Source organism: Chelonoidis abingdonii, chromosome 22, assembly GCF_003597395.2.
Source record: "Chelonoidis abingdonii isolate Lonesome George chromosome 22, CheloAbing_2.0, whole genome shotgun sequence".
Classification (NCBI taxonomy): domain Eukaryota; kingdom Metazoa; phylum Chordata; order Testudines; family Testudinidae; genus Chelonoidis; species Chelonoidis abingdonii.
Window position 1 is genome coordinate 14,036,078 of NC_133790.1, and position 26,433 is coordinate 14,062,510.

The 26,433-nt window shown below is 46.3% G+C and overlaps 2 protein-coding genes across 12 annotated transcripts in view; both read left to right on the forward strand.

Moving 5' to 3' along the window:
* Positions 1–9,584, forward strand: part of EP400 (E1A binding protein p400) — a 65,792-nt gene extending 56,208 nt beyond the window's left edge. For 10 of the 11 annotated variants that reach the window (XM_075059945.1, XM_075059947.1, XM_075059944.1 and 7 more), the window contains 6 exons: positions 232–441; positions 779–974; positions 3,241–3,371; positions 3,998–4,159; positions 5,481–5,558; positions 7,203–9,584. In XM_075059945.1, coding sequence (XP_074916046.1) covers positions 232–441; positions 779–974; positions 3,241–3,371; positions 3,998–4,159; positions 5,481–5,558; positions 7,203–7,475 — 1,050 coding nt within the window. In that variant the 3' untranslated portion in view covers positions 7,476–9,584. Of the gene's footprint in view, positions 1–231; positions 442–778; positions 975–3,240; positions 3,372–3,997; positions 4,160–5,480; positions 5,559–6,874; positions 7,178–7,202 lie in introns of those variants that run through there. The other variant, XM_075059951.1, reaches the window with a different exon arrangement.
* A 1,000-nt stretch (positions 9,585–10,584) lies between these two features.
* Positions 10,585–25,377, forward strand: NOC4L (nucleolar complex associated 4 homolog). Its single transcript, XM_032805983.2, has 15 exons — positions 10,585–10,734; positions 11,970–12,090; positions 13,115–13,221; positions 13,695–13,802; positions 14,025–14,174; positions 14,803–14,902; positions 15,699–15,733; positions 15,819–15,869; positions 16,212–16,323; positions 17,157–17,217; positions 18,369–18,479; positions 19,878–20,041; positions 21,359–21,441; positions 22,464–22,577; positions 23,296–25,377. Exons 1-15 carry the CDS (start codon positions 10,624–10,626, stop codon positions 23,410–23,412), a joined length of 1,545 nt encoding a protein of 514 aa, XP_032661874.1. The 5' UTR covers positions 10,585–10,623; the 3' UTR covers positions 23,413–25,377.
* Positions 25,378–26,433: the final 1,056 nt, after the last annotated feature.

Genomic DNA, 26,433 nt, shown 5'->3' on the forward strand with positions numbered 1-26,433 from the left:
AAGTTTAAGTATTTCCATGAAGTAAAACGGTAAACAAGCACTAGGTATTTGTTCTCTGGAGATCCACAGTATACAGGAACTACATTCTTAGTTCCATTGCTCATTGATCAAAACTCGCAGGAGAACTCCCATAGCTTAAAGTTTCAAAGTCTGCTCCCACTGGGGGGATGTATCCACCATTCCTACAACCAATAATGAAATTGAAAACAATAAAAATGTTTATACTTTCAGGAGCAGCTGATGAAGTTGCAGAAACAGAAATTGCAGCTTCCTCAGCAGCAAGCAACACAGCAGCAGACACAGCCAGGGGCCCAACAACAAACAACACAAGTACAAGTGCAACAGCAGCAGCAAACTCAACAACTTACTGCTGTCACAGCACCACGGCCTGGAGCAGTACTTACAGGCACCACGGTGACAAACCTGCAGGTTGCTCGTCTTGTAAGTTGCCATACACTCAGTTAAAAACGCACTTAAACAGCTAGTTCTGCACTGATTAAAATGAATAAGATGTTGTGTCTGAATCTAGCACCTGATTCTCATGTACACTGAGGCCCTTTTACACTGCTTTGGCCGCGTTAAGGGGACGTAAAGTGATGTAAATGTAGTTGAAGGCCACTTTAAGGTTGCTTTGCGTTGTTAGCGCAGTGTAAAGGGTCTTTAGTGTAATTGAGAATCAAGCCCTTAGTTTCTGAACATACAGTTATCTTGCAATGACCTAATTAAATACACCAAATATTCTTTGTCTGTACAATAATCCTAATTCTTTTCTGCTTAGACTCGTGTTCCTGCTTCCCAGCTTCAAGCGCAAGGACAAATCCAGGCCCAAACACCTCAGGCAGCACAAGTTACTTTGGCAAAGCCTCCAGTGGTGTCTGTTCCAGCTGCTGTTGTGTCATCTGCAGGAGTTACAACTCTCCCTGTTACGGTTGCTGGGATTAGCGTTGCTATTGGGCAGCCACAGAAAGCAGCAGGTACTTCATTATGCTTCTTGAAATACAGTGTACTTTAAAGTTGTGCTGTAAAAAAATTCTGTGGCACCTCAAATAATATCTAGTACAAGATGCTTTCTCTTTCTCATTACAAGACTTAAAAGGATACAGATTGAAATTCAGTCTACTTTAAAAATGAGTTAAAAGTGTTTCAGGTACTAGATTTGCCCTGATAGTTTGTGCTTCTGCAGTCACATCTGGCTATTTTTAAACTGTTTTCTCTCTCTCCTGGTGCACTGTGGAGAAATAGTGCAAATCAGAAAAACTTGTCTATGTGCAGAGGGCCTGATCTGAAACCCGTTGAAGTTAATGGAAAGACTCCCATTAACTTCATCTGGATGAGGCCAAGATTTTCTGTCAAGAGCACAAAATTAACCACGGAGACAGAGACAAGTAAATGTAACCTTTCAGTTACAGGAATCTTTGCTGTTACTTTTAACAATCATAGGTAAGGAATTTTCAGACAGAAGTATGATTTCCTTTTTAAATTATAGAATCCTAGAAATAAGGAGCTGGAAGAAACTTAAAGAAGTCATCAAGTCCATTCCCTGTACTGAGCCAGGATCAAGTAAATGCTAGACCATTCCTGACAGGTGTTTGTCTAATTGGTTCTTAAAAACCTCCAGTTATGGGGATTCCACAGCCTCCCTTGGAAGCCTGATCTAGACTTAACTACCCGTATAGTTAGGGAGTTTTTCCTAAATCTCCCTTGCTGCAGATTAAGCCATTGCTTCTTGTCCTACTTTCAGTGGACATGGACACCAACTGAACACAGCCCTCTCTATAGCAGCCCTTAACATATATTTGAAGACTGTTATCAGGTCTTCTTTTTCAAGACTAAGTATGCCCAGTTTTTTTTAACTTTTCCTCCTAGGCCAGGTTTTGTAGTCCATTTATCATTTTTGTTGCTCTCCTCTGGACATTCTCCAATTTGTCCACTTATTTTCCTAAAGTGTGGGGCTCAGAGTTGGACACAGTACTCCAGCTGAGGCCTCACCAATGCCAATAGAGCAAGGCCCAATTTCTTCTCACATCTTGCATATGATAGTCCTATTAATACACCCCAGAATGATATTTGCCTTTTGAAACTGCATCACATGTTGACTTATTCAATTTGGAATCCACTGTACACCCAGATTCTTTCAAAAGTTCTACCGCCTAGCCAGATACTTCCTATTTTGTAGTGGTCCGTTTGATTTTTTTTGCTTCCTAAGTGAAGTACTTTGCACTTATATTTACTGAAGTTGATCGTATCCCTCTAAGACGGTGTTTCTCAAACTGGGGTCACCGCTTGTGTTGGGAAAGCACCTGGCGGGCCAGGCCGTTTTGTTTACCCGCCCTGTCCGCAGATCTGGCCGATCGCGGCTCCCACTGGCCGTGGTTCACCGCTGCAGGCCAATGGAAGCTGCTGGAAGCGGCGGCCAGTATCTCCCTTGGCCTGCGCCGCTTCCAGCAGCTCCCGTTGCCTGGAGCAGCCAACAGTGGCCAGTGGGAGCCACGATCGGCCGGACTTGCAGAGGGTCCAGGTAAACAAACCGGCCCAGCCCGCCAGGGACTTTCCCTACACAAGCAGCGACTCCAGTTTGAGAAACCCTGCTCTAAGAATAGGTGGTGAACAGGTTTTCTGTATAAAACCATAGTAATCACACAATCTCTAAGAAGAATAGTCTTTTAATTAAGAATAGAGTTAAAAGCCATTTGAGTAGCAAACTGAGATTCAGTTAACTGATATTTCTGTATCAGATATTCATTTCAGAACAGCATCTAATACAGTATGTAAAAAATTATTCTAACGGTATTATAGTACTAAAGCAGTGAAATTTTGCTTAACCCTGCCTTCAGATACAATGGCATATACTACCACATCTATTATAAAATCAGTGATGGTGATGGCACACACATGCTTCATAGCTCATTTCACAGAATATGCTTATAATGTTCACTTTTGTTTGAAGGGCAAGATAGATTCTATTGCTTAAAAGACTGCCTCATGCTTACTGTCTCTTACTGCACTCACAGCTAGAGAGAAAGGCACTGTTAGGGCTTGATCCTGCAAAGATTTTTGCTTAACTTTAAATGTGTGAGAAGTCCTGTTGAATTCAATGGGATAACTTGTGTGCTTAAAGTTTAGCATGTGCGTAAATCTCTGTACACTATGATAAGTGAGATTTAAGCACTCCTTAAACACACTTAGCAGAAGGCTAAGATGAAGACTCTTCTTTTTTCTTTTTCTTTTTTTTATTTGCAGGAGGACAGACAGTGGTGGCACAGCCACTGCATGTCCAACAGCTGCTAAAACTCAAGCATCATCCAACAGCGCAGCAACAGAAAGCCATCCAGCCCCAGGTCGCACAAGGTCAAGCTACTGTACAGCAAAAGGTATTTCCTTTGTTTACTGTTTCTCTGTCTTGTTGTGACAGCATCTGTGGCTGAAGTCTTCCAGTTACTGACTTTCCTAGATTATTCATAGACTTTCATAGCTCAAATTGCGGTGAGTGGATCTGAAGGATACATATATTCCCATGAGACTGATTTATGAAACTACAATTCTGGTAGAGAATGCACTTTTATTATATCTATCTTTAGGCACTTTTATTATATCTATCTTTAGGCACTTAATCATTTTCCTAAAAAATAATTCTTTGGTTTGATAAAAAAAATAATGTGGAGGTTAATATAGCCAAATATGGAAAAGTGCTGAATTTTTAACGGTTATATTTTCCACATGCTTTTTGGAAACTGACTTCTTCATCAAACTTCAAACTTACCATGGACTTTGTCAAACTGACTTTGTTACAAGTTAGAGTTTGCAGATTCTTGCATAAAGTTCTGAAATTTTATAGCATTTTCAGAAATGTTTTCTGTGTGCATAGGCTTTTCACCAATACTCATTTGCTGGATATTAACTCTGAAATGATCTCCAGTTACTGTAGCAAAGTGATTTGCAATATATTTGTTCTTCAGAAGTATGCTTTACTCACTGCTTCCTAATTTTTCTGCTCCAGATAAATGCTCAACAACTTCCTGTCCAAGCCCAACAGCAGACTTCACAGCAACAGAAAGTTACCTACAGTACACAGCCAGCCATTAAAACCCAGTTCCTGACAACTCCAATTTCCCAGGCCCAAAAACCCAGTGGAACCCAGCAAGTGCAAGCACAGATACAGGTACTGGGGCCTAATTGCTCCCCTTGAAGTTAATACTCTGTGACTAGAAAGTAGCAAAGACCATAGTCTTACTGCAGTAGAGTCAGGTTAGAGTTTTAGTAACCGCTGGCTTCAATACCAGTTATATGTTCTTAAAAATTGACTGTAGTTGTAAAACTCCCTGGGTGGGATTGCAACCTTGTAGTCTGCCGTGGGTTATGTCTAGTACCCAGGAGCAGATCAGAGAAAGTTGTGACTTGGGGAGTCATGATTCCTCCCCCACACCTTCATTGCTTTTAGGGAGGAATAAGTTATCCTTTTCGTCGAGCAGTGTACTCCCCACTGCTCACCCACCAAGCCGTTCTCACCAGTGATTGGAAGAGGCGGAGTAGAGCCTTGGCTTTGTTCCCATTTGCCATTACCTCCCTGCCAACCCTATTTGCAATGGCAGGGCCGGCTCCAGGGTTTTTGCCGCCCCAAGCAGGAAAAAAAAAAAGAAGCCGCGATTGTGATCTGCAGCTCTACTGCCGCCACTTCAGTCTTTGGTGGCAATTTGGCGGCTGGTCCTTCGCTCTGAGAGAGACTGAGGGACCCGCCGCCGAAGACCCGGATGAGCCACCCCTCACCGTTGGCCGCCCCAAGCAGCTGCTTACTGGGCTGGTGCCTGGAGCCGGCCCTGTGCAATGGGGAGACAAGGTGGGTGAGGTGATCTCTTTTATTAGGCCAACTTCTGTTGGTGAGAGATCCGCTTTCGAGCTCTTCTAAGAAGTTGGTCCAATAAAAGATATTACCTCCCCCACCTCGTCTAATATTCTCGGACCAACTCGGCTACATCAACACCTCGTACAATGGGGAGTAGCAGCAGGTGGCTGCTGCTGTCCTCTGGGCAGCTAACTCACTGTTTAACCAGGGCAAGCAAGGAGATTAAAGAGGGGAAGCCTTATTCCCCTGCACAATCAAGTAAGGGCTGTGACAGTCCAACCCTTTGGAATTACTAACCTTGCTGTAGTTTTTCAATGGCTTAGAAACAGTCTCTCACATACAAGTTGTAGAGTGAAAATTTGGCCCCAAAAGATTTCTTCAGTGTGATAGTCTTAAGCTTTTTATGAAAAAAGAACATCACCCAAGTGCAGAGTTCCACACTACCCAGTCGAATGCCACTGGGATGGGCTTTCCAAAGGACAGTTAGTTAATAGCATATTTTAAATAATGCTGTGGCTTGATAATAGCCAGAACAGAGTAAACCCATCAGAAAGCTTTTATGACATGTATAGAGAAAATAAATACAAGCTATTCATCATTTTTCTTTAATAAGCATTTTTTCTATTTCACACTACTAAAGGTTGCAAAGCTTCCACAGGTGGTCCAGCAACAGGCGACTGTTGCCAATATTCAGCAGATGGTTTCAGTTTCCCAACAGGTAAGAGTCACTCAGGCTGAACGCAACAGAAGATACGCAATTTATTGCAGGTTTTCTTATTTGGAGAAATGTATTTTTCTTTCCCGTGTACCGTATGTAATATTTGTGAAATACCTGGTATTTTCGTTACCTTTCCTAAAAATTAAAATAGTGTCCCTAGCCTCCGTTTGCCACAAGCTGGAAATGGGCAACAGGGGTGGATCACTTGATGATTACCTGTTTTTCCTCTGGGAGACCTGGCATTGGCCACTGTCAGACAGGATGCTGGGCTAGATGGACCTTTGATCTGACCCAGTATGGCCATTCTTATGTTAAGATGCAGTCACTGGGCATGTGATCAACTGCTATATATTTCTTTTTATTATTACTCTTGATGAGCCTAAATAGGCTTCTCTTATTTCATCTGGACCTAAAGAGAGCTTCTAAAAGTTGTGCCTGCCTGTTCATCATGATGGGTAACCAAAGGTGATGATGGATAGGAAGAGAATTGAGCTAATGGCAGCCAACTTAATGATTGTTCTATTTAAAGCATAGGGGAAAATAACAGAATTACAAGCTTGTTTGTTACTTTGTAGTGGCCAAGGTTGTGCTAGGTGCTTCACAGAAAACAAAGAAATATTCAGAACAACACAAAATGGGATGGGGCAAGGATGAGGCAGACAAAGAGGAAACTAAACACTAAAGCCTTGTCTACACTACGAGGGGAGATCAATCTAAGTTACACAACTTCAGCTACATGAATAACGTAGCTGAAGTCGACGTACTTAGATCTACTTACCGCGGGATCCACATTATGCTGTGTCAACGGGAGACACTCTTCCATCGACTCCCCTTGTGCATTTCGTTCAGGTGGAGTACAGGAGTCAACAGGAGAGCAATCTGCGGTTGATTTAGCGGGTCTTCACTAGACCCGCTAAATTGACCGCCGATGCCTCGATCTCCCAGTAAGTGTAAACAGGCACTAAGTAGCTGAGAGCCTTTATTTCAAACAGTTTAAAGTCAGCTTTCAGAACATGTCTTACTCTTTTTCAACAGACATAAACATTAAGGGTGATCAGTGCTGACCTAAATCTGCTCCCAATCAATATCACTGCTCGTAAAAAGCACTTTTCATCAGTAGATCTCAAAGTCCTTTACAAAGGAGGTATTCATCCTTTTCCCGTTTTACAGCTGTGGGAGTTATACCATTGACTTCAGTGGGAGCACAGTTAGGCCAGTGCTAAACACTTCTGAAAATACTACCTTGAATGTTTACAGTTTATCTGCACCCTTAACGCAACACTTCACAATGGATAGGTTTCCTCTTTGACTGACAGGGCACTTCCTGAACCTCTCACAGTGAGACTTGGGTGTTCTGCTGAAGTGTGACTTCTCCCCCTCATTCTGCCTCCGATGAAGGCAGTGACAGTTGAAGTTGCTCCTCCATTTTCATTCTTGTGATCTCAAAATGGATAGACAAGCAGGAGAACATTGAAAACCTTGCTGCAGTGGTCACAACTATCTGCTGTGATTGGTTCACCTGCCTGTCAGTCAGAAGAAAAAACCTCCAACCAAGTAAACTGCTGTACTGTGGTGCAGAATACTAATGAACTCTATATTTAATGCTGAACCATGTTTTATCTCCTATCACCTAAATATTTTTAGGTTCAGGCTCAGCCCCAAACTGTGACACTGTCTCAGACGACTGCAGGTCAACAACAGGTCCAAGTGATTCCAGCAACAACTGCTACAGCTCAAGTGGTCCAGCAGAAACTTATACAGCAACAAGTTGTGACAACAGCATCTCCCCAAATTCAGGCCCCAGGTGTACAGAATCCAGCCCAGGCACCAGCAACATCTGAAGCCCAAAACCAGCAAGCAAAAGTGCAAATGAGGACACCTACTGTCAGATTGAAGGCACCCACCAAACCTAGTTGAACTAATGATTAAATTGAAATAAGCATGGACATACTGCGTTTCATGTTTGCTAAAACATGGCAACGCGGGCAGGTTCTCTGCAGATCCCCATCCAAATGAGGATAAATCTCTTTCATTTTTTAACAGAAGGATTTTGGCAGTTGACGTTTAACATGGAAACTCTCTCTCGCAAACCCCCCCCCCCCCAAACTCACTTCAGAAAATGCTCATAAAGTTCATATAAGGCGCATTCTGCCCCAGCTTTACAAAAAAATGGTGATATCCCTTAAATGTTGGTAAAATTCATCCATGTAATATATTGTATAACTGCCAATAAGAATATGCAGTCCTCTGCTGTAACGTGTATGAGTGTTTTTAATATCCATTGCAAAGCCATACCAGGAACTTTGTGTAACTAGTGTAGCAGAGTGCTTTCCACCTGGCTGTGAAAGCTGCATGTGGTTCTCACTTGAGGTGACCATCCCTCAGAAGAACCAATTATATTTGATGTTCTCCTGCAGCGGTTAGCCAATAAATGTGAAAATTTGTAAGTTTCTGTAATTAAAAAGAAAAGAACCATGTTTCATCCTCCATTTTTGTAAGTCTTTTAAAATGTTTGTTAGTAGTTTTGTGTACAGTTTATTGAAGCACCCAACCTGTGCGCTCACTCTCATACTTCACTTTAAAATAATGGATATTCTAGGCATGTGCTGAATACTGTATTGATTGTAGATGTGTATTAAAGTGTACCCCATTTTTTGTAAAAGAATTGTTTAATTGGTATCTCTAAACAAATGGCCCTTAGTTGTTTCCAAATGGGAAAATCGTGAACAGATGAAGTTTAATACATCAGTTTAATTCTGCTTTTGCAACATGTTTAAATGTTCAGTACTCTGTATTCATCTTTCAGCTTGGGGGAGTGGGGAATAGAAAATTTAAATCTAAGACTAATATTTCAGTTGTGTAAAGAATGAGATCTAACTTTTGTACTATTCTTTTACTAAAGCTAATGATGAATGTATCTTCAGGTTGGTATTTTGGATGCCTCTTCCTCCACATCAGTTTGCCTTATTGTTGTCAAACAAACAAGGAAAAAGATGCATTGAACTAGGAGGAGAAAAATGCTGCAAAAGCCTGTTTGACAGCACTAGGAGAGGATTCAGAAAGCTCTTGGACGAATAGATTTGTTTTAGTTTGGCCACAAAACTGCATGACACAGACATGAAATTCAATGAAAATGGTAATATTCCATTTCTGAAATTTGCTATTTTTAAACAAAGATTCCCCCTCCCCATTTTGTAATTTTTTCAATATTTTAGGAGGGGAGTCTAATTAAAGAAAAAGCATATGTGTATCTTTTGTTCTGATTTCTATAGATACAGAGTTATTGGTATCAAACAGTAGCACAAATGGCTTAAATAAGTGAATTCATAAGGAGCTCCTCTGTTTTAAGTAGGAAATGTCTCATTCAGTTAGGATCCAGAATATCTGGAGTCAGGCAGAGTTCTTGATTATTTTTTTTTTAATCTCATTACTACTTTTCTCCTGCATCTTACTATTTTTCCTGGACCCTCAGGTTGTAGTTTTTTGTTTTGTTTTGACCAAGTTTGTACATGAGCAAACTAGTGAACAATTTTTAGATTCTCCTGATTTCACCTGAGCCAGGGCAATTAGCTAATCTCTGTTAGCAGCTCTGCAACACAGACTAATAAAGCTGGCAGTGGAATTGTTAAAATGCAGGGACAACTGGATAATTGACAGCAGGTACAGTATATTTTGCTCATCTAAAAGTACTGCCTAGAAGTTGTAAGCCCCCATTTTACTTTCAAGTGTTCAGCTCTTGAAAGTTGAGTGGGAGGGGGGGCACTTGCAACAGTGGGGGAAAAAACTGCTGACTGTATCAATGTGCTGGTCTGATTCAGTGTCTAAAGAGGCAATTTTGTTTTTATTGTTAAGGTCAGTTAATAAGGATGTAAATCAGATTTTTTTTGTCACTCTCCCAAGGTGTTAGAAAGTCAATCTACCTGTAAATACTCTGTGAACATAAATATTTGTACTTGATCAGTAGGATTGTAAGGAATAGTGATGTATCCTACCTGAAGGTGTAATAAAATGTACATTTTTATAACATATGTCATTTCAGTACTATGTAGGGTAAATAATGTTCAATACACTTCCACTGTTTTTTGTTAAAAAGGGTAGGGCATTGGCTTTTAAAAGTACCAGTAACTAACACTGACTGCTAGTAATTTGTTCTTATGGTGGAAAAAGACACTTTTGTCCATGAATTTGCCTGTTTTTATAAATGTTAGTTCACCCTGGCAGAATTAATGCATGTGAAATGAACACTAATGCTTATAATCCCAATCCGGATGTTTACAGGCAGAGAGACGATTGACTCCAGGGGCAATGGGGCTTTCAAGACAAGAACTATCATGACATTCATGACAAAATCATGAGTGTTTGCAGGACTGCAGCTGTGATGAAAGCTGCTACCACCTGGCCCTGGTTCCGGGTGTGCAGGGTGCACGGCGTGGGGGTTGCACCCATGTGGCTCAGGGTGCAAGGGGGGGCTGCTGCCCTCTGACTCGGGGTGTGCGGGGTGCACGGGGGTTGGGGCGGCTGCCGTGTGACTCGAGTGTGCGAGGAGGACGGGGGTGGGGGTTGCTGCCCTCTGGCTCGGGGTATGCAGGGTGCACGGGGGTGGGGGCTGCTGCTGCCATGTGGCTCGGGGTGTGCGAGGAGGACGGGGGTGGGGGCTGCTGCCGTGTGGCTCGGGGTGTGCGAGGAGCACGGGGGTGGGGGCTGCTGCCCTCTGGCTCGGGGTGTGAGAGGAGCACGGGGGAGGGGGGCTGCTGCCCTCTGGCTCGGGGTGTGCGAGGAGGACGGGGGTGGGGGCTGCTGCCGTGTGGCTCGGGGTGTGAGAGGAGCACGGGGGTGGGGGCTGCTGCCCTCTGGCTCGGGGTGTGCGAGGAGCACGGGGGTGGGGGCTGCTGCCCTCTGGCTCGGGGTGTGCGAGGAGCACGGGGGTGGGGGCTGCTGCCGTTCCGCGCTGGGCGCGCCCCGCCTTAGCTCCGGGCGGGGACTCGGGTCCGCCGGGCTGCGCCTCTTCTCGCTGCCGCCAGGGGTGGCTCGGCTGCTGCGTCCGCACACGTGGGGCGGCCCCGACATGGCGCAGCCCGGGCAGAGCGTGGCCGCCGCGCTGGCCTCCAGCCTGGAGTCGGTGCTGCGGAGCCGGGGCAGCGCCAACCGCGTCTTCGAGATCCTGGAGCTGCTGCAGGCGAGTGGGGGCCGCGGGGAGGGGCGCTGGGGGTCCGTAACGGAGGGTCCGGGGCGCCGGGTTTCGTACCGGTGGGGTGGGGGAGCTGGGTCGGTGGCTGGGAGGGGGAGCTGGGGCAGGGACGGGGTCGGTAGCGCTGGGGGGGGGAGCTGGGGCAGGGACGGGGGTCGGTAGGCTGGCGGGGAGTGGGGCAGGGGACGGGGTTGGTAGCGCTGGGGTGGGGGCTGGGACAGGGGTCGGTGGCGCTGGGAGGGGGAGCTGGGGCAGGGGAACGGGGTCGGTAGCGCTGGGGGGGAGCTGGGCAGGGGACGGGGGTCGGTAGCGCGGGGGAGCTGGGGCAGGGGACGGGGTCGGTAGCGCTGGGGGGGAGCTGGGCAGGGACGGGGTCGGTAGCGCTGGGAGGGGAGCTGGGGCAGGGGACGGGGGTCGGTAGCGCTGGAGGGGAACTGGGGTAGGGGACGGGGTCGGTAGCGCTGGCGGGGAGCTGGGGCAGGGACGGGGGTCGGTAGCGCTGGGAGGGGGAGCTGGGGCAGGGACGGGGGTCGGTAGCGCTGGAGGGGAGCTGGGGCAGGGGACGGGGTCGGTAGCGCTGGGAGGGGGAGCTGGGGCAGGGGACGGGGGTCGGGTAGCGCTGGCGGGAGGAGCTGGGGCAGGGACGGGGGTCGGTAGCGCTGGGAGCAGGGACGGGAGTTCGGTAGCGCTGGCGGGAGCTGTGGGCAGGGGACGGGGTCGGTAGCGCTGAGGGGGGAGCTGACGCAGGGACGGGGTTTAGGTAGCGATGGGGGCGGAATGGGGCGGGGGCGGGGTTTGGTTGGGTTGGGGGCAAGGGACTGGGGGAATGGCAGGGGTCTGGGGGTTGGTGCCGGGGGAGCTGGGGCAGGGCGTCAGTAGCAATGGAGGAACAGTGAGGGTATCTGAGGGTGGTTGCAATGGTGGCGGGGTCTGTAGTAAGGGAGAGTGGGGGACTGACTGGGGTGGGCTGGGGGTGAGGGGTAGTTGGGAGGGTGGGACTAGGAGTCAGTGGCAATGGGGGCAGGGGCTGGTGGGGCTGGCAGTGCGGGGGTTTGGGTGGTGGCAATGTGGATGATGATGGAGGCATGGGGGAGCCTTTGCCAGTGGGTTCCTGTGGACGAGCTTGGTCAGCCCTGATAGGAAGGTTTCCTGCTGTCTTTGCCTCCCCATTGAGTCCCCATCTGTCTCCCTGCGGACCAGCTCTGTGACCTTCTCTCCCCCAGGTGGACGAGGAGGACGTCATCCTTTGTGCCATCAGAACCTGCAGCCGGCTGTTTGGGGCGCTGCTGGAGCGGGGGGACCTGTTCGTAGGCCAGCTGCCAGAAGAAGAGACCTCTCTCACAGGTAAGCGAGTGGCTGCTTGCTTGCTCTCTGCGGCTCTTTGTAAACCCCGGCCACGTGCTTATGTGACCCCAGTTCCTGGCATTATCCCTTAGCGGCCTTGACAATTCACACTTTCATCAGAGCAGGTTAAATCTCTCAACATCCCTGAGGTTGAGAGGGGCTGGTAAAGCCTGATCTACATAAACAACTTGTACCGGTTTAACTGGGGAATGCCTACACTACACAGCCTATGCCGGCTTAGCCCTGTAGTGTAGATGCAGCTTACGGCACAGAAAACATCACCTCCCCAGCAGCACTAGCTGCATCAACAAAGGTTTGGTTGACAGAACTGTGCTGGTTAGAAATGTGTTTTTTCAGACTCCTGACTTGACAATTATACGGGTATAGCTATGTTAAATGTAGAGCAAGCCTTAAAAATGAAAGTCGTTAAACCAGTGCAATTCCCCAGTGTGGACATGGTCCTACCGCACTGATATGAGCCCTCGCCTAACTGCATTCATTATAGGGGGGCCTGCACTGACTTAACAAGGTCTGTTTCTAAATCACCATAGTGAAATCAGTACCAGATATCAGTAAAGAATAAGTCCTATAGGGCTTGGCTACACTTGCGAGTTAAAGTGCATTAAAGCAGCCCTAGGCACCCTGACTCCTGAGGTGTCCACACTGGCAAGGCACGTAGAGCGCCTGGACTCTGCAGCAGGAGCGCTCCTGGTCATCCAGATGTCAGTGTGGATGAGATGTTGCATTATTGCGCTGTAATTGGCCTCTGGAACGCCTCAGAATCCCCTGAAGTCAAGTGGCCACTTTTCTCATTGTTTTGTAACTTTTCTAAGCTCACTGATTGAGTTACTTCCTGAACAAAGGCCGGAACACGCCTCGTAATGCCTGTTACCAGCTGTAACCCTTAGACTGATTCCCTCCCTAAGCAGGACTGTCAGAAACCACATTAACTTCTCTGATTTGCTCCATTTCAGTCATGCCCATGGGCATTCAGAAGCCTCTCTCTTTATATTTTGCCCTTCAGATAACTACAGTGCAGAAGACAAATACAAAATATGGATGAGACATCGTTATAACAGTTGTGTCAACTGCTTGGTGGAGCTGATGGGCCATGAGTCTTTTCAGGTCAAGGTAAGTTTTGTTAGTTTAATAATATGTTGCCTTGTGCCGGGTGTCCCTTCCAGAATTTGCAAAATAGGTAGGGACAATACTTAGATGGGATGCTTTTGAGGTGAATACACAGGAAGATATTTGCTCCAATAGGTGACTCCCCAGGAGCCTGCTGCCTGCTACTTCCTGCAACGTCCGTTCGCTGGGAATGGCGAACCGCAGCCACTGGGAGCTGCTGGGGGCAGTGCCTGCAGATGGTCAGCGTCAGCAAAATGTTGCATGGCCTGCAATCAGATTACCCTGTTGTGCCGCAGATTGCCCACCGCTGTCATAAAGACTCTTGCTTTCCTCCCTCAAATAGCACCTCCAGTGCTGTCATATACAGCTGAGATTTCTGTTGTTGTCCTATCATCATATTCATCCTGACTAGAGTGAGCATCTCTAAGATTTATTGTGGGTTTTATTTTTAAATCTTTCTTTTGTCTCCTTTAAAGGAATTATCACTTGTTACCCTCATGAAGTTTGTTGAGTTGGAAGGGAAATACCCTTTGGTCAAAGCAGAATGGAAGGGGAGTTTCAGTTTCCCTCGTGAGCTTTTAAAAGTGAGTGGCAAAACTTAAAAGTAGTTGATGTCAACTATTCTGTGTCATGCACAGAACTTAGACATTGGGCATCCTTGGACACCATAGAAGACCAGGCACTGACTCTGATGTTTTCTGAGATAACAGAGGTCTAAGGTAGCTCATGGCTAACAAAAATATCTCTGTTAGTGTTTGTGTATAATAGATTTTGACATGCTACTTTTTTTCAAAACCCCTTGCTAGTTAGTTGTGGAGAACTTAATGCCTTGTGAAGAGGACTCTTCGCTCCTGATTTCACGTTTCCAAGAATACCTGGAGTATGATGACATTCGGTACTTTGTGATGAAGGCTGTCGCTGAAAATATTGGGCAACTCATGCAGAAGACAAAAGAGGTGCTTTGAATATTACTGTTGAAGTGGGTTTGGGTGCCCCTCAGTTTGGAAGCTGCAGCTTGTAGGCGAAGTGAGTGTCTGGGATTCTCCAGCCATACCTGGAATGCCCTTCGTGGTCCTAGAGAGAGATGTGTGCTCCTTTGCATGCCATGAGCTCTTTCCTATTTTATTTGTATGCCAGGTTTACAGAATGCTGTCCTCCATTTTAACTAGGCATGTTTTTCTGGATTCCTTCACAAAACCTCCTTGATTGGGTACCGTGTTCTGATTTAGCCAAACCTGAGCAATCTGGAGGGCTCAGCTAGAAGGTTTTGATTTTTGCTTTATTCTCTAGTGGGCAAACATGGTCGGTTTGTTTTTTCTATCAGCAGCAGCCAAGTTTTTGTTTTGTAAAACAAGGGTTAATTCAGACTCAGGTTTTATATTAGACAAACCAGGAAAATTTAAGACTGGGAGAGTTTGTAAGAATGATTCTAATGTTGATTTGTCTCTGAATCTAACATCCAGAGCTTTGTTTAAGTGTGTTTTTCTGGTTAAATGCTATCATTGCGGGTAAAATGGACTAATGTTCAAGTCACCGATCCTTTGTGTGACTCTTACTATGCATGTGCTTTCCCTCCCTCCCCAGGTTCCGCTTCCAGTTTACCAACAGAATGTATTTTCCCTCATTTCATCAATTAGCATGCCAAGCCAAGAGAGTGAGGTGGTCAATTTCATGGTGAAGCAAGGTGAGTGGTTTTTGTAGTGTTGCTATTAGCTTCATGTGATGGCGTATGAATAGGGGGGGAAGCATGCTTAAGAGTGTTTGCTTGTTAGAACTCGCTAATGTGATTAGAATCACACCAAATGTAACACAATCCAACTTCTGCAATGCAGAACTTTAAAACAAAGTATCGTACATGCTCGTGACAGTGTATTTAAAAAAGAAAACATTCTGCAGTCCTTTTCTAAAACTGCTTTTGAGGATCTACCCTCTTCTGCTGCCCTGGATCACTTTTTATGGAGGTATCATCTCCACCTGCTAATAGACATGCTCTTGAGGAAAGACAAACCATGGTGTGAGCACCTTTATAAAGCTTTGAAACATCCAAACCTGCTTAATTGCGCGAAGTGTCCATGATTGGTTATGGTCACTTTAATTGGCATTTATTCCTCCTTCCCATCCATCGCACTTCAACCAAGATGGTCTGGGCAAGCCTAGATTCTCATTAGCTCAGAAGTTTAAAGAAGTTTGTTCCTTGTATATTTTTGATCAAACTGCAATGACATGAGAAAATCATACCTTATTTAACTCTTCTGTGTTTAAATCTGCATAAGAACAATTTGATTAGTGCTGTCCGAAGTGAAAAGCTCTTCAGATGTCCACAGCTCCATGTAGATTCAGTGTGAAATAAAACTGAACTCGGGTGTGCTTGGCTCACTGTAATAATTACGGTGTAGCTATTTGAAAAGGGCCAGTGGAAAGGTGTCGTTTTTTTGGTCATTTCAGGTTAACTGTTTGTCTTGCTTTTTTTCCTTAAACAGCTAACCAGGAAGAATGGAAGGTATCAAAGCTAAAGGTAACCCTTCATTTGATAATTGGCAGAGTTGAACTCAGTGTGTTGATCAGTATATTTAGCTCAGTGTTTGCATTTTTGTCTTCAGGAACATAAGCGGGCTTTTGAAAGGATGTGGCTTGGCTTTCTTAAACACAAGGTGAGTGTGAGCTGGCCTTTATTGCTCTAATCTAGCCTTCTCTAACTCTTGTTACTATTGCGGCCCTGGAATTTTCTAAAATCGTCCACGCAACTTAACACTCTTGGTGTTAAGGCTGATTCCCCATCTCTGTCGCATAGCTCCACCTACCCACTCATGAACCCAAAATGTTTTACATTTAGGGTCTCTGCAGGCACGGGATCGGGACCTTTGTCTCTGAACTATGCTATATCTGTTTAGCCCTTTCCAGTTTTCTTCCTGGGTCAACCCTTCTAGCCTTTAATTAGGTGGTGTTTCTCTTCTCTGCAACAAGTGTTTAATGTGATGTTTCCACCTTCACAGCTACCCACCGGCCTTTACAAAAAGGTTCTTGTAATTTTGCATGACTCTATCCTGCCTCACCTGAATGAACCCACCCTTATGATTGACTTCCTGACAGTCGCCTATGACATAGGTGGGTAAAGAAATAGACTTCTGTGAATCTTGGGGAATGACAAAGGGCTGTGGTGTTATTGTGTCTGTCTTTATAGTGTGGTACGGGTGGGCTGAAAAAGTTGCAGCCCCTCTGCCTTTTTGGGGGGCCTATTTAAAGAGGGATCCGTCTGGCTGAGTCAGTAGAGATGTGTTGCTTTTGGCTGGAAGGGCGGGGAACAACCTTGAGGAAAGCAGGGAAAATAGATAAAACTTCAGGGTCCTGGAGGATGAGGTAAAAAGAAATAAACCAGATTGGTTGCTAGTACCTGTTTGAGAAATAACTTTTTATTCCCGTTCTTTGTACGTAAGAAGATTCTGCTCAGAGCTTTAGATTGAGGCGTGTACCAGAAAGATTTCTTCAACTAGTGCTGTTGTGAAACAAGCTATAAGCTTCCACCTTGTCTGTGTTTAAATATAAGATGCACCGCTTTCCTGTGGAACTGTTAATTCCAAGGCAGTATCTTTGTCTCCAGATAGTGCCCTCGTGGGGGGGGATTAGGCCAGCGTTACTGTGCCTCTTTCAGCTCCTCTCACTTTGTGCATGTATCGTTTTAACTAGATCAAAATCACTCAGTAGCAAAAAGCTCTTAAAGTGATTTGTGAATCTCTAGTAGCCTTTAGCAGAATTCACATCCCTTGAATTTTACAGCCAGTCATTACATTGTGGGGTTTCACATAGGTTAATTGCTGCAGTTTCGAGTGCTCTAAATTTTGTGTCCCTTCGGGGTCCGTTTCCATTAATGTTTGCTGCAGAGACCCGTGATGACCTGTCAGCTTTGCTAGATCTTACTATCCCACTTTGCTCTTTTATAGGTGGAGCAATCAGTCTTCTAGCCTTAAATGGGTTATTTGTTCTGATTCATCAGCATAACCTGTAAGTAAAAAGAACATCATCTTGTTTAAAGGGACAAGTGTTTTGTTTGAGTAGAGTTTTGCAATTCCTTCTTTATGTATAAAAGGGACTGACATGGATTACCCAGTGCTCTAAAATTCCCTCATTAAAAAGCAAAGTACTGCAGGGTTCTGCAGTAGGGTTCATCCCATTGGGGGTTGAGCTTGTTTGATAATCTGGGCCTTATTATAAATGCCTAAATGAAACTGAACCCCTCTCGAGCATGTGAGTGCAGAGCCCTTGAAAATCTAGCCCCACTTGTGCAAAGCACTGCAGTTTTCATAAGGATGCTGCAGGATTTAGGGCTGTTACTAGTGACTATTGCAATATGTTTTCATAAGGCGTGGGTCACACCATTGGAGCTGGTTGTAGCTCGCATCAGAGAGATCTGGGACACATTTTACAGCGGGTAGTGAAGCAGTACTCATTGAGCAGGTTTGAGCTGGAAAGCTCCCAGTTGTGACTTGATCCCCGAGAGGGGGAGAAAAGGAGGCGAGATGCTTGTGTGTGTTGTAGGATGGGGTGAATTTGCTCTTTCTCTATGGTTCTAAATCACCCCTGAATAGGCACTAGCCCTTCTGCCAACCTCTCCCCACCCCCCCACCCTGCTTCACGAATGAGTTGACTTCGCTTTTTGAGGCGTCCTTTGCTCCATGACTTCTCTCTCTTTCTACATCTGAGCCTTGGTGACTTTGGCCATCTCAGTCCACTTCCTGGTCCCCGTTGCAAAACCCACTGTTGTCTTGTCAGCAGTTTGGGCAAGGGGTGAATGGGCATGAAGACTTAATTGCCCCTCCAGGAAAAGGTGAAGTCATGTTTGCCGTGGGTGGGAGCTTGCATTGCCTCTGTCAGTGATCCTAAGCCACTGTATCAGTGGGAGCTTTGCTGTTGACTTCAGTGGAGGTCACTCAAGCCAATGAGAACTCCAGGTGCCAAAGCTGTCTGCAAAAGCACAAAACTCACCATTTTTTTTGGTGGCTGGGGAGAGGAACCTCCATCTGGCAGCTCAGTTGAACGAGGCCAGATGAGGGTGCCCTAGAAAAGGGAGTTTAGGGTATAAGGAATGCCACAGCGTGCCTCCAGGACACTTACAAATCAAGAATTTGCACATCTCTGTTTGCTTTTTCTAACAGGGAATACCCCGACTTTTACAAAAAGCTGTACAGCCTCTTAGACCCCTCCATATACCACGTGAAGTACCGAGCCCGGTTTTTCCATTTAGCTGATTTATTTTTGTCTTCATCGTAAGTACCTTTTTGATAATATTTGCCTAGTTATTTCCCCCTGTGTTTCTGTCCAACCAGAGACTGCCCTTGAACAGTCCCCTGTGCTCGCTGACTAAACGTATTTTGCTGTGTCTGTAGGATCTGATTCTTGTTAGCCTCATGTAGGAAACTGGGCTTGAGAATGTGACTTAGTCTTGTTCCCTCATTTTGCACTTGCAGAATTTTTTAAGATTTGTCATATGCCTGAATAGATGAAAAGGGTAAAAGTGCGGTTGTGTATCTGAATGTTATCTGCAATCCCTTACGTGCTTATGCTGCTCTTCAGGTCAGCTGGCTGCTGTTTGAATCAGTAGCTGGAAGTGGTGAGCAAATAGCATTCTCTCGATGGCTTTAGTAGCAAGTGTGCAATTCAAGAGTAACATGCAGAGCACTTGCAAGGTTTTGCAGGCGGTTAAGCCATTGAGAAGCTGCTGGCCTTTCATACAAAGGGGTTGAACAGCCTGTCTTAACACTGCCAGTTGAGTGCATGGAAGGAAGAAGCTAGATAAACAACTTGCTAATTTGAGGCTATATGTTTATCACTCTTCTGCACCGATGACATACACCAAGAGTAACATAGTTTGTGATTTACCACTAGAAAATCAGTATGAATTTCTCTGTGTATTAGGCCACAAGACTGAGTAGCTGTAACTCATTATCCTTAATCCTAGCTCTCCTGTCCCAGAGGAAGTGCCTAGATTGGCTGATGGGTGAGGTAAAATGGAATTGGTTAGTAAAAATAAGGAAAACTGTCATATATGCTTATCAGGCATGCAGACGGGTTTGGTCTTCACTGACAATTGGAACACTCACCTTAGCCCTAAAGATATTTCATAAATGTATCACCATGGCCTGCGTACCAATTACACACACACACACAAACTTCATTGAAAACATTATTTGAGGTTACAAAGTCAAGCACTCACAAATTATCAAATGCCTGTACAAATTACCACATACAAAGCTACGAGTCAGTCTCTGCTGGAAATGTCCATAAAGAGATGCCACAGATGCAGATCAAAAGATTGGGGGAAGGGGGAGATGACACACAAGAGTTTTGTCGGACATCAGGGAAATTTGAGATTCTAGGCATGGAGCACAAACAGCAGTGGATGGCAACGTGGTGCACGACTCATTGACTTTCACTGGGACTTGGGTGCCAGGCTCCAATTAAAAGAAGCTAAAAGAAAAGGTTAAAGTTTTTGCTTGTAGCATCTTTACACTGGAGAGTCCAAGAAGGTCACATCAGCATGAAGATGTGCTGTCGGCGACTGCCTGTATTGTGTCTGGATCAGATTTCTCGGAGCCCTGTGCTGCAGAATCGCCTGCTAGACACTAGCTAAGGCTTTGACACCTGGTCTCTCTTGTTTCCAATAGGCACTTGCCAGCATACCTGGTGGCAGCGTTCATAAAGCGCCTCTCTAGGTTGGCCCTCACTGCTCCGCCCCAGGCTTTGCTCATGGTCATTCCCTTCATCTGCAATCTTTTCCGCAGGCACCCAGCTTGCAAGGTTCTTGTGCACAAGCCCGGCGGATCTGAAGGTAATAGGAGAACGGAGAGGGGGCTTGCAGTGCTCTACCAAGCGTTCACAAAGGGGCCAATCCACCAGCTGGGGAAGGTGAAATCCTGTCTCCGGGTCTCTTCCTGGGGTTTTATTAACAAAGATTCAGAGTAGTCTGTGTCCCTTGTCTATCTCCAGGATTTCACAGTCCTCATGGCCTATCTATCAAAGCTCCCCAGTCCTCTCCAGCCAGCTGTTGCCCCTTGCCAGTGTCTTCCTTTCAGTCATTCCCACCCAGCAGAGGCACAGAGCTGCTGCTAGGTCCTTCTCTGATGCTAGGACTCCCTATCTGTTTCTCTGCCTTAGAGGCAGGCAGCCCTATTTGAGAACGTCTGCAGGGCTAATGACTAGATGCAGGCGTGTGGCCCTGCTGCGACAGCTCCCAGCTTGAGTGGGCTCAGGGACTGATACATCTACACACCCAATGGCACCATGGTGCTAAAATGTGTATTTAAAAAGAACCATTAAATCTAGAAACCAAAGAGTTCTGGAGCAAGGCATGGCAAGTAGATTCCTTGTGCTAAGATCTAGCTGCTAAACCTGCCATTCTCTAGGTGTCGTGCTAAATAAATGTTTTCAGAGGACATCTGTGTGGATGGATATGTGGATGCCCAACTGGTGCTTTTTGATGCCCATGTTGAGATGCTTCAAAGGGACTGATTTTCAGAGGGTGGCTGCTTGGCACTTTCTGGACATCAAGTTTCAAATTGGCCACAGAAAATCACTAGTCACTTGAAAATGTTCGAGTCTGTAGGTGTTTTGAGTCATTTTAATCTATTTCTTGGATGGCCTGGGGCAGACTTTATTATGCTCAATATAAAGAATGAAAATTTATTTTGGATATGAATAAATATGCTCAGTGTTTCCTTAGTTCCCAGCATTTCTCCCACCAGGTTGGCTTAACAGCCTCCAGTGTCTTTATTGCCTTTTCCGTGAACTGGTTGATGATGGTTTTGAACATGAGTGACAAGTTGGGGCTGTGTGAGACTTCTGTCTTAGCATCAAACCATTCTGGCATCTGCCTCCAGTTCTCAGAGTCACCTCCTGCACTTGTTACAATTCAGCAGAGTTAGCCATGGTTTGGAGTGCAAGCAGCCCTGAGGTCTGCCAGGTCACATCAGTGCAGGCTTATTCTTCAACCTCAGGCGTGTCAGATATGGCTTCTTATCCCAGTCTAGCTGTGCCCATTGCTCTCTGTTTCTGCCATGTGTCCCTGGTGGTGTGTGTATCCCCATTCAGGGAAGCTATTAGTTGTGCATTATAGATGTTCCTGTTAATGTGTCTCTTTCTCTGTCAGATCTGTCTGAAGATCCATATATTATGGACGAGGAAGAGCCATCCGAAAGCAGGGCTTTGGAGAGCTCGCTGTGGGAGCTACAGGCAAGTCCTCCAATAACCTGACTGGTGCAGAACACAGAGCCCCTTCTTGCCCCCCTTCTTTGCTTACTTCCCACCATCAAACCTCCCCCCCACCACCCCCTTTTCACTGCATTACTTTACAATAGGAGATGTCACTTAAAGGAACATGGTTGGAAATGAGCTGACTTCCTGGACAGTGTCCTACTTGCCTCTTGCCCCTCAGTTCCAATTGTAATGCAAATTATTTCACATGCACAAGAGCTGGGCTGTAGTTCTGTGGAGGAAATGACCCCTAAGTGGTCTGGTCACACAACTGGACGCATGCAGTTAGCTGCAGAGGATGGTACTGAGAACAGCAAATATCCTGCACTGAATAAGCAAGACATTAGGGCTGAGGTAAAAATGATCCCACTAAAAACCCTTGTGGAGTTTAATTGGGACGAATCCAGTTGGGCTCTGTGGAACTGAATATCTGTAGCAGGTTATCCCCTTCTTTGAATCCTCCCGTGGGATTCTCTAGCCAGGCAGAATGTATTAAATTCTGTGTGGTGGCTCTAAAACTCTACAGCAAGGTTATCATTTTTGGTTTCAATTCTGTGGCGCTTTTGCATAAGGGAGGAAGCCTGCAGGAAACTGTTTGCGGGAGCCTGACCTTGGTCGTGATGGACAGTCAGTCCCTGCCTATGCTAACCAGTGTCCCAACGCAGGGTCTCCCTGGGTTAAGGGGCTGCTGACTGCATGACAGGTGGCAGGAGGCTGGATTTCTAGATGCTGCGCATCGATGCTGAAGGTGGGAAGAGCAGCAAACCTATCACTGTTGCTCAGGCTATAAGGCCCCAATCCGCCATGGTATTTGGGTGCCTAACTCCCATGGGAATTAGGCACCTAAATACTTTTGAGGATGTGGGCCTTAGTCAGACTAAACTAGTGCTGTAACTGATCAGCAGAGGTTCAGATGCCAGCAGTGGGGGTGGGGAAGCCCGATGGACTCGTCTTGCCCTCTCCTGATTATAGAACGTACCTAGTTCTCCTTGGTGCTTCAGACCCTTCAGAGCCACTATCACCCTGATGTGGCCCAGGCAGCTGCCGTTGTGAACCAGTCGCTGTCTGAACTAGAGGATGACGTATCGGAGCTCCTGGAGCTATCTGCCTACGAGGTAGGGTTGTTCGCTGGGTGTGTGTTTGAACACGAACAATGGATGGGGGCTTGGGTGAGATCACATCCTGCAGGGGCTAGCCGGGGGCTGCTCAGCTGCAGCACCTGCTGTCCAGATGGAGTTGGTAGCCAGGCTCGGCGAGGCACTAAGCTCTGCTCTGCCTGCCAGGTGGGAGGGGCGTAGGAGTGGGAGGCTGTGACAGCAGCAGGTCCTGATTACACCAGCCAAGTTGTTACTAGTTTAATACTCATTTGCCAACTCTAGTCTGTCCCAGAGAAATCTCAGCTGTCAAAATATTTCCCCCTGCCACTGTCTCCTATTGGAGTGTGCTGCTGCAGCCGCTGTGAGGCAGCAGAGCTTTGAGCCCCGGCCCCTTGCTAGGGCTTAAGTGCCTGGGCCTTTGCACTAGGGGTGAATTTTGCCTTCCATGCATTTCTTAGTGCTGCCTTCACCTTATTCCTTGTGTGATGGGATAAAGGGTGCAGCTCCCTTAAACTTCTGTCTGTTTCTGTGCTGCTTCCTTTAAAAACAGTTTCCTTTTTCCCCTGTTGTCACATAATCAAAAAGCTTCGAGAATCCCTGGCTTTCCCCTTTCCTGCTCTGGGTGTGGGGATAAATGTCTGGCCTTGCGTGACTGGAATTTGTATTGCCAAAAAAAATCACCTTTTGCTACAGAGTTCTAATGAAACCCAAATTGCATTTGCCTTTGTTTAAATAGCTTTTTGATAGAGAGCTAAAGAAAAAAGCCACCAGCGTGCCCCTGGAGTTTGAACAAGTGAGAGGCTTGTTTGGCAAGAAGGACGATCTCTTTGCGGAGCATTTTGCGCTGGAATGATGCTGCCTTTCTGTAATACACATTTCTGTATGACTGACTCTGACTGTGGAAGACACCCCCAGCTGATTCATGAGTATTTCCGTTGAGGTTTGGCTGTGAAATCCAAGTTGATGGTTGGACTAATTGAGATGTTCCTGTGATCTTCATCCGCCTCCACAAATGGGCGGCTGCTCCTCTTCCTAACAGATTCCTTGTTTCTCACTGGCCTCCCTTTTGCATTTTATCTTCACCTCCTGCCTGGGGTCAGAAAGCATCTTTTTCTCTATGGGCAGTTATTCCATAATTGTTCACTGCTGGGTTCTTGCACCTTCCTATGAAGTGTCTGGTGTGGGTTATTGTTGTTGATTGGATACGGGGCTGGGGGGACCTGATCTACTCTGGCAGTGCACTCCGCACATTGGCATCTGAATGTGTGGAGGTGAGGGGAGTGGGAGCCTTCTGAGTGAGTTAGACCTGGGTCCTGCCCAGGTTTCACTCCAGAGATGGCCCCACTCTTGTGGTGGAGGACTTGGTCATGCTGCAGGAGATCTCAATATATGGCTTGTAAATTGGTGTCAGGTGAATACGCTACAGCCATTATCGTCTACATATATTTGACAAACTTCAGCTAGTAAGAAACTAGTTTAATCGGAGAAGTATTATAAACTTTTACAGGTACTGGGTTTTGGCTCCTGCATGCAGAGGCTGGAAAAACGGATTCGATTTCCAAAAGCAGCTGTTCACAGATGACACCAACTAACTCCATCTACTATGGTGGCAATGGGACCAAATTCTTGCATACACTTCAGTCACTTGGTACAAAGTTACCTTAGCAGAACATCACCACAGGCTAAATCTGTCCTGCTTTGAACATGAGCATACTCTTGGGGATTACTGTGGCTAAATTTTCGGTCAGACTTCAGTGGGAGGCCATGCTGATCCTGGGTATTATTTCCCGAGTGCTGAGAGTTGGTTAAACATAGTTCCACTTACAACTTGGAGGAAGAGAAATGTAGCCAGTGGAAGCCTGAATGCCAGTCAGGAGTTATAGTGTCTTTCCACTGTTTGATTAAGCTAGGTGAATAGTTTGGCAAAGCCCCAGACTTGGATTTCCAGGAGTGATACAGAAATTTCCTTTGCTGTTGACTTGTGCTTGAATCTTGAAAGATGTTGAGTGTGCAGCTGGAGATCCAGCTACACGCATGCTTAAGTTAAGCATGTGAGTAGTCTCTTTGAAATCAATGGGATCCAATGGTCTTAACAAGTTGCTCTTGTTCAGTTAGTTTTTAGCTCTGTCTTGCAACAATTTGAACAGAAAATGTTTCTCCATCTCCTGCAAGAAGCAGGTAAAAGGTGGGAGAGACCTAATTTTGGCAAGGGGTGGAAGGACAGAGGTGGAGATCTCTGCAGGGTCCTGCGTAAGTTGGGACAGAATACATCCTATGATAGTGTCCTCTAACTGACCCACTTTACGTTTTCTCCAAGCTAAGTGTGGAACAAGTAGTAAGTTACCACGGGCCACATACAAGGAATTGAATAGATAATTCTGTCGGTGGCTATGGGAGGATTTGGCTGGGATATTCAAGGGATCTTTAGGGAATTAGGTGCTGAACTCCAGTTGAATTTCAGTAGGAGGTGGGCACCTGACTTCCTTAGGAAGCTCCTGCCTTCATTATTGGCTTCTCATGTGCAAAGGCAGGAGTGTGGTCTCAGCCAGTCTCCTTGCCCTCTGCTCCCTGTCTTCTGAGATCAGTGGAAGGGTGATGTAGTGCTTGTGACATTAGCCAGTGATTTAGGAGTACTGGGTTCAAGCCCCCAACTGTGCCTCTGTTCCTTATCTGTAAAGTGGGGTGATAGCACTGCACTACCTCCCATGGGTGTTATGAGGATCAGTACTTTAAAGATTGTGAGTGCCCAGACACAACCATCAAGGGAGCCACGTAAGGACCTAAGATGTTTTTGAATAAACTTGTGTCGGATTTTTAACCTGACGTCTCCTCGATATGTTTGCCTGAAATGTGCAATCTTTGCTACCCTTCCTCAGTGTTTCCAACCACTGTTACAGTGAGACCTTGCTGCGGAGCCTGACCCTGTCTCTCGCCCCCAGCAGCCTTCACCCGGACTTTGCCTTGCCTGGTGTGCACATGAAGATATGAAACGTGGTGCAGTCATTTGAATTTCACTGCAGTGCTAATTCTGGGCTTCTCCTGTTAGATCTTGTGATGGATTAGAGAGGGTTCCTAGTTTCAAATGACGACTAGAAGAAGAGGAGTTGCCAGATGCACAAGCATTGGGTTTGAGAATGCATGAAAATGTAGCCATCATTTGTAAGCGTTTGTAATACAACTTCTGTCACTTCAAACCTGGAGAGTGCAAGGAAAACATTGTATCCTCATCCCCAAATGGTTCGCTTCTCTTCATTCTGTGTAAGATTAGAAACCTGGAGGTGTTCTATGTGCAGAACATTTAGGCATGGTTGACACATAGGGGAGGCGGGGTTATGTTGATATAATCCCAAGTGTGGATTTAAAGGTGCCTCAAACCAATATAACGCATTCCCTTTCCTGTGCAGGAATGAGCTGTACCACTCTGATAAGTACTGTTCTGGCCATAAAACTGTCTGTAGTAGAGAGGGGTTGTGTGTTTGCATAATGGGGCCTGGTCCATGACTAGTGCTCTTAGGCCAGGGGTGGACAAACTTTTTGGCCCAGTGGCCACATCTAGATTGCAAAACTATGGAGGGGGGGGGGGGGGGGGTAGGGAAGCCTGTGCCCCCCCAAACAACCTGGTCCCTTTCCACTTCCTGCCCCCGACTGCCCCCCTCAGAACTCCCAATCCATTCAACCCCCCGGCTCCTTGTCCCAGGACCACCGCCCCGCAGGACCCCATCTGCATCCAACCTCCCTGCTCCCTGTCTCCTGACTGCCCCAACGCCTATCCACACTCCCACCCCCTGACAGGACTCCCACGCCTATCCAACCCCCACTGCTCCCCATCCCCTGAGCTTCCTGCCCCCCACCCGAACCTCCACTCCGTCCAACT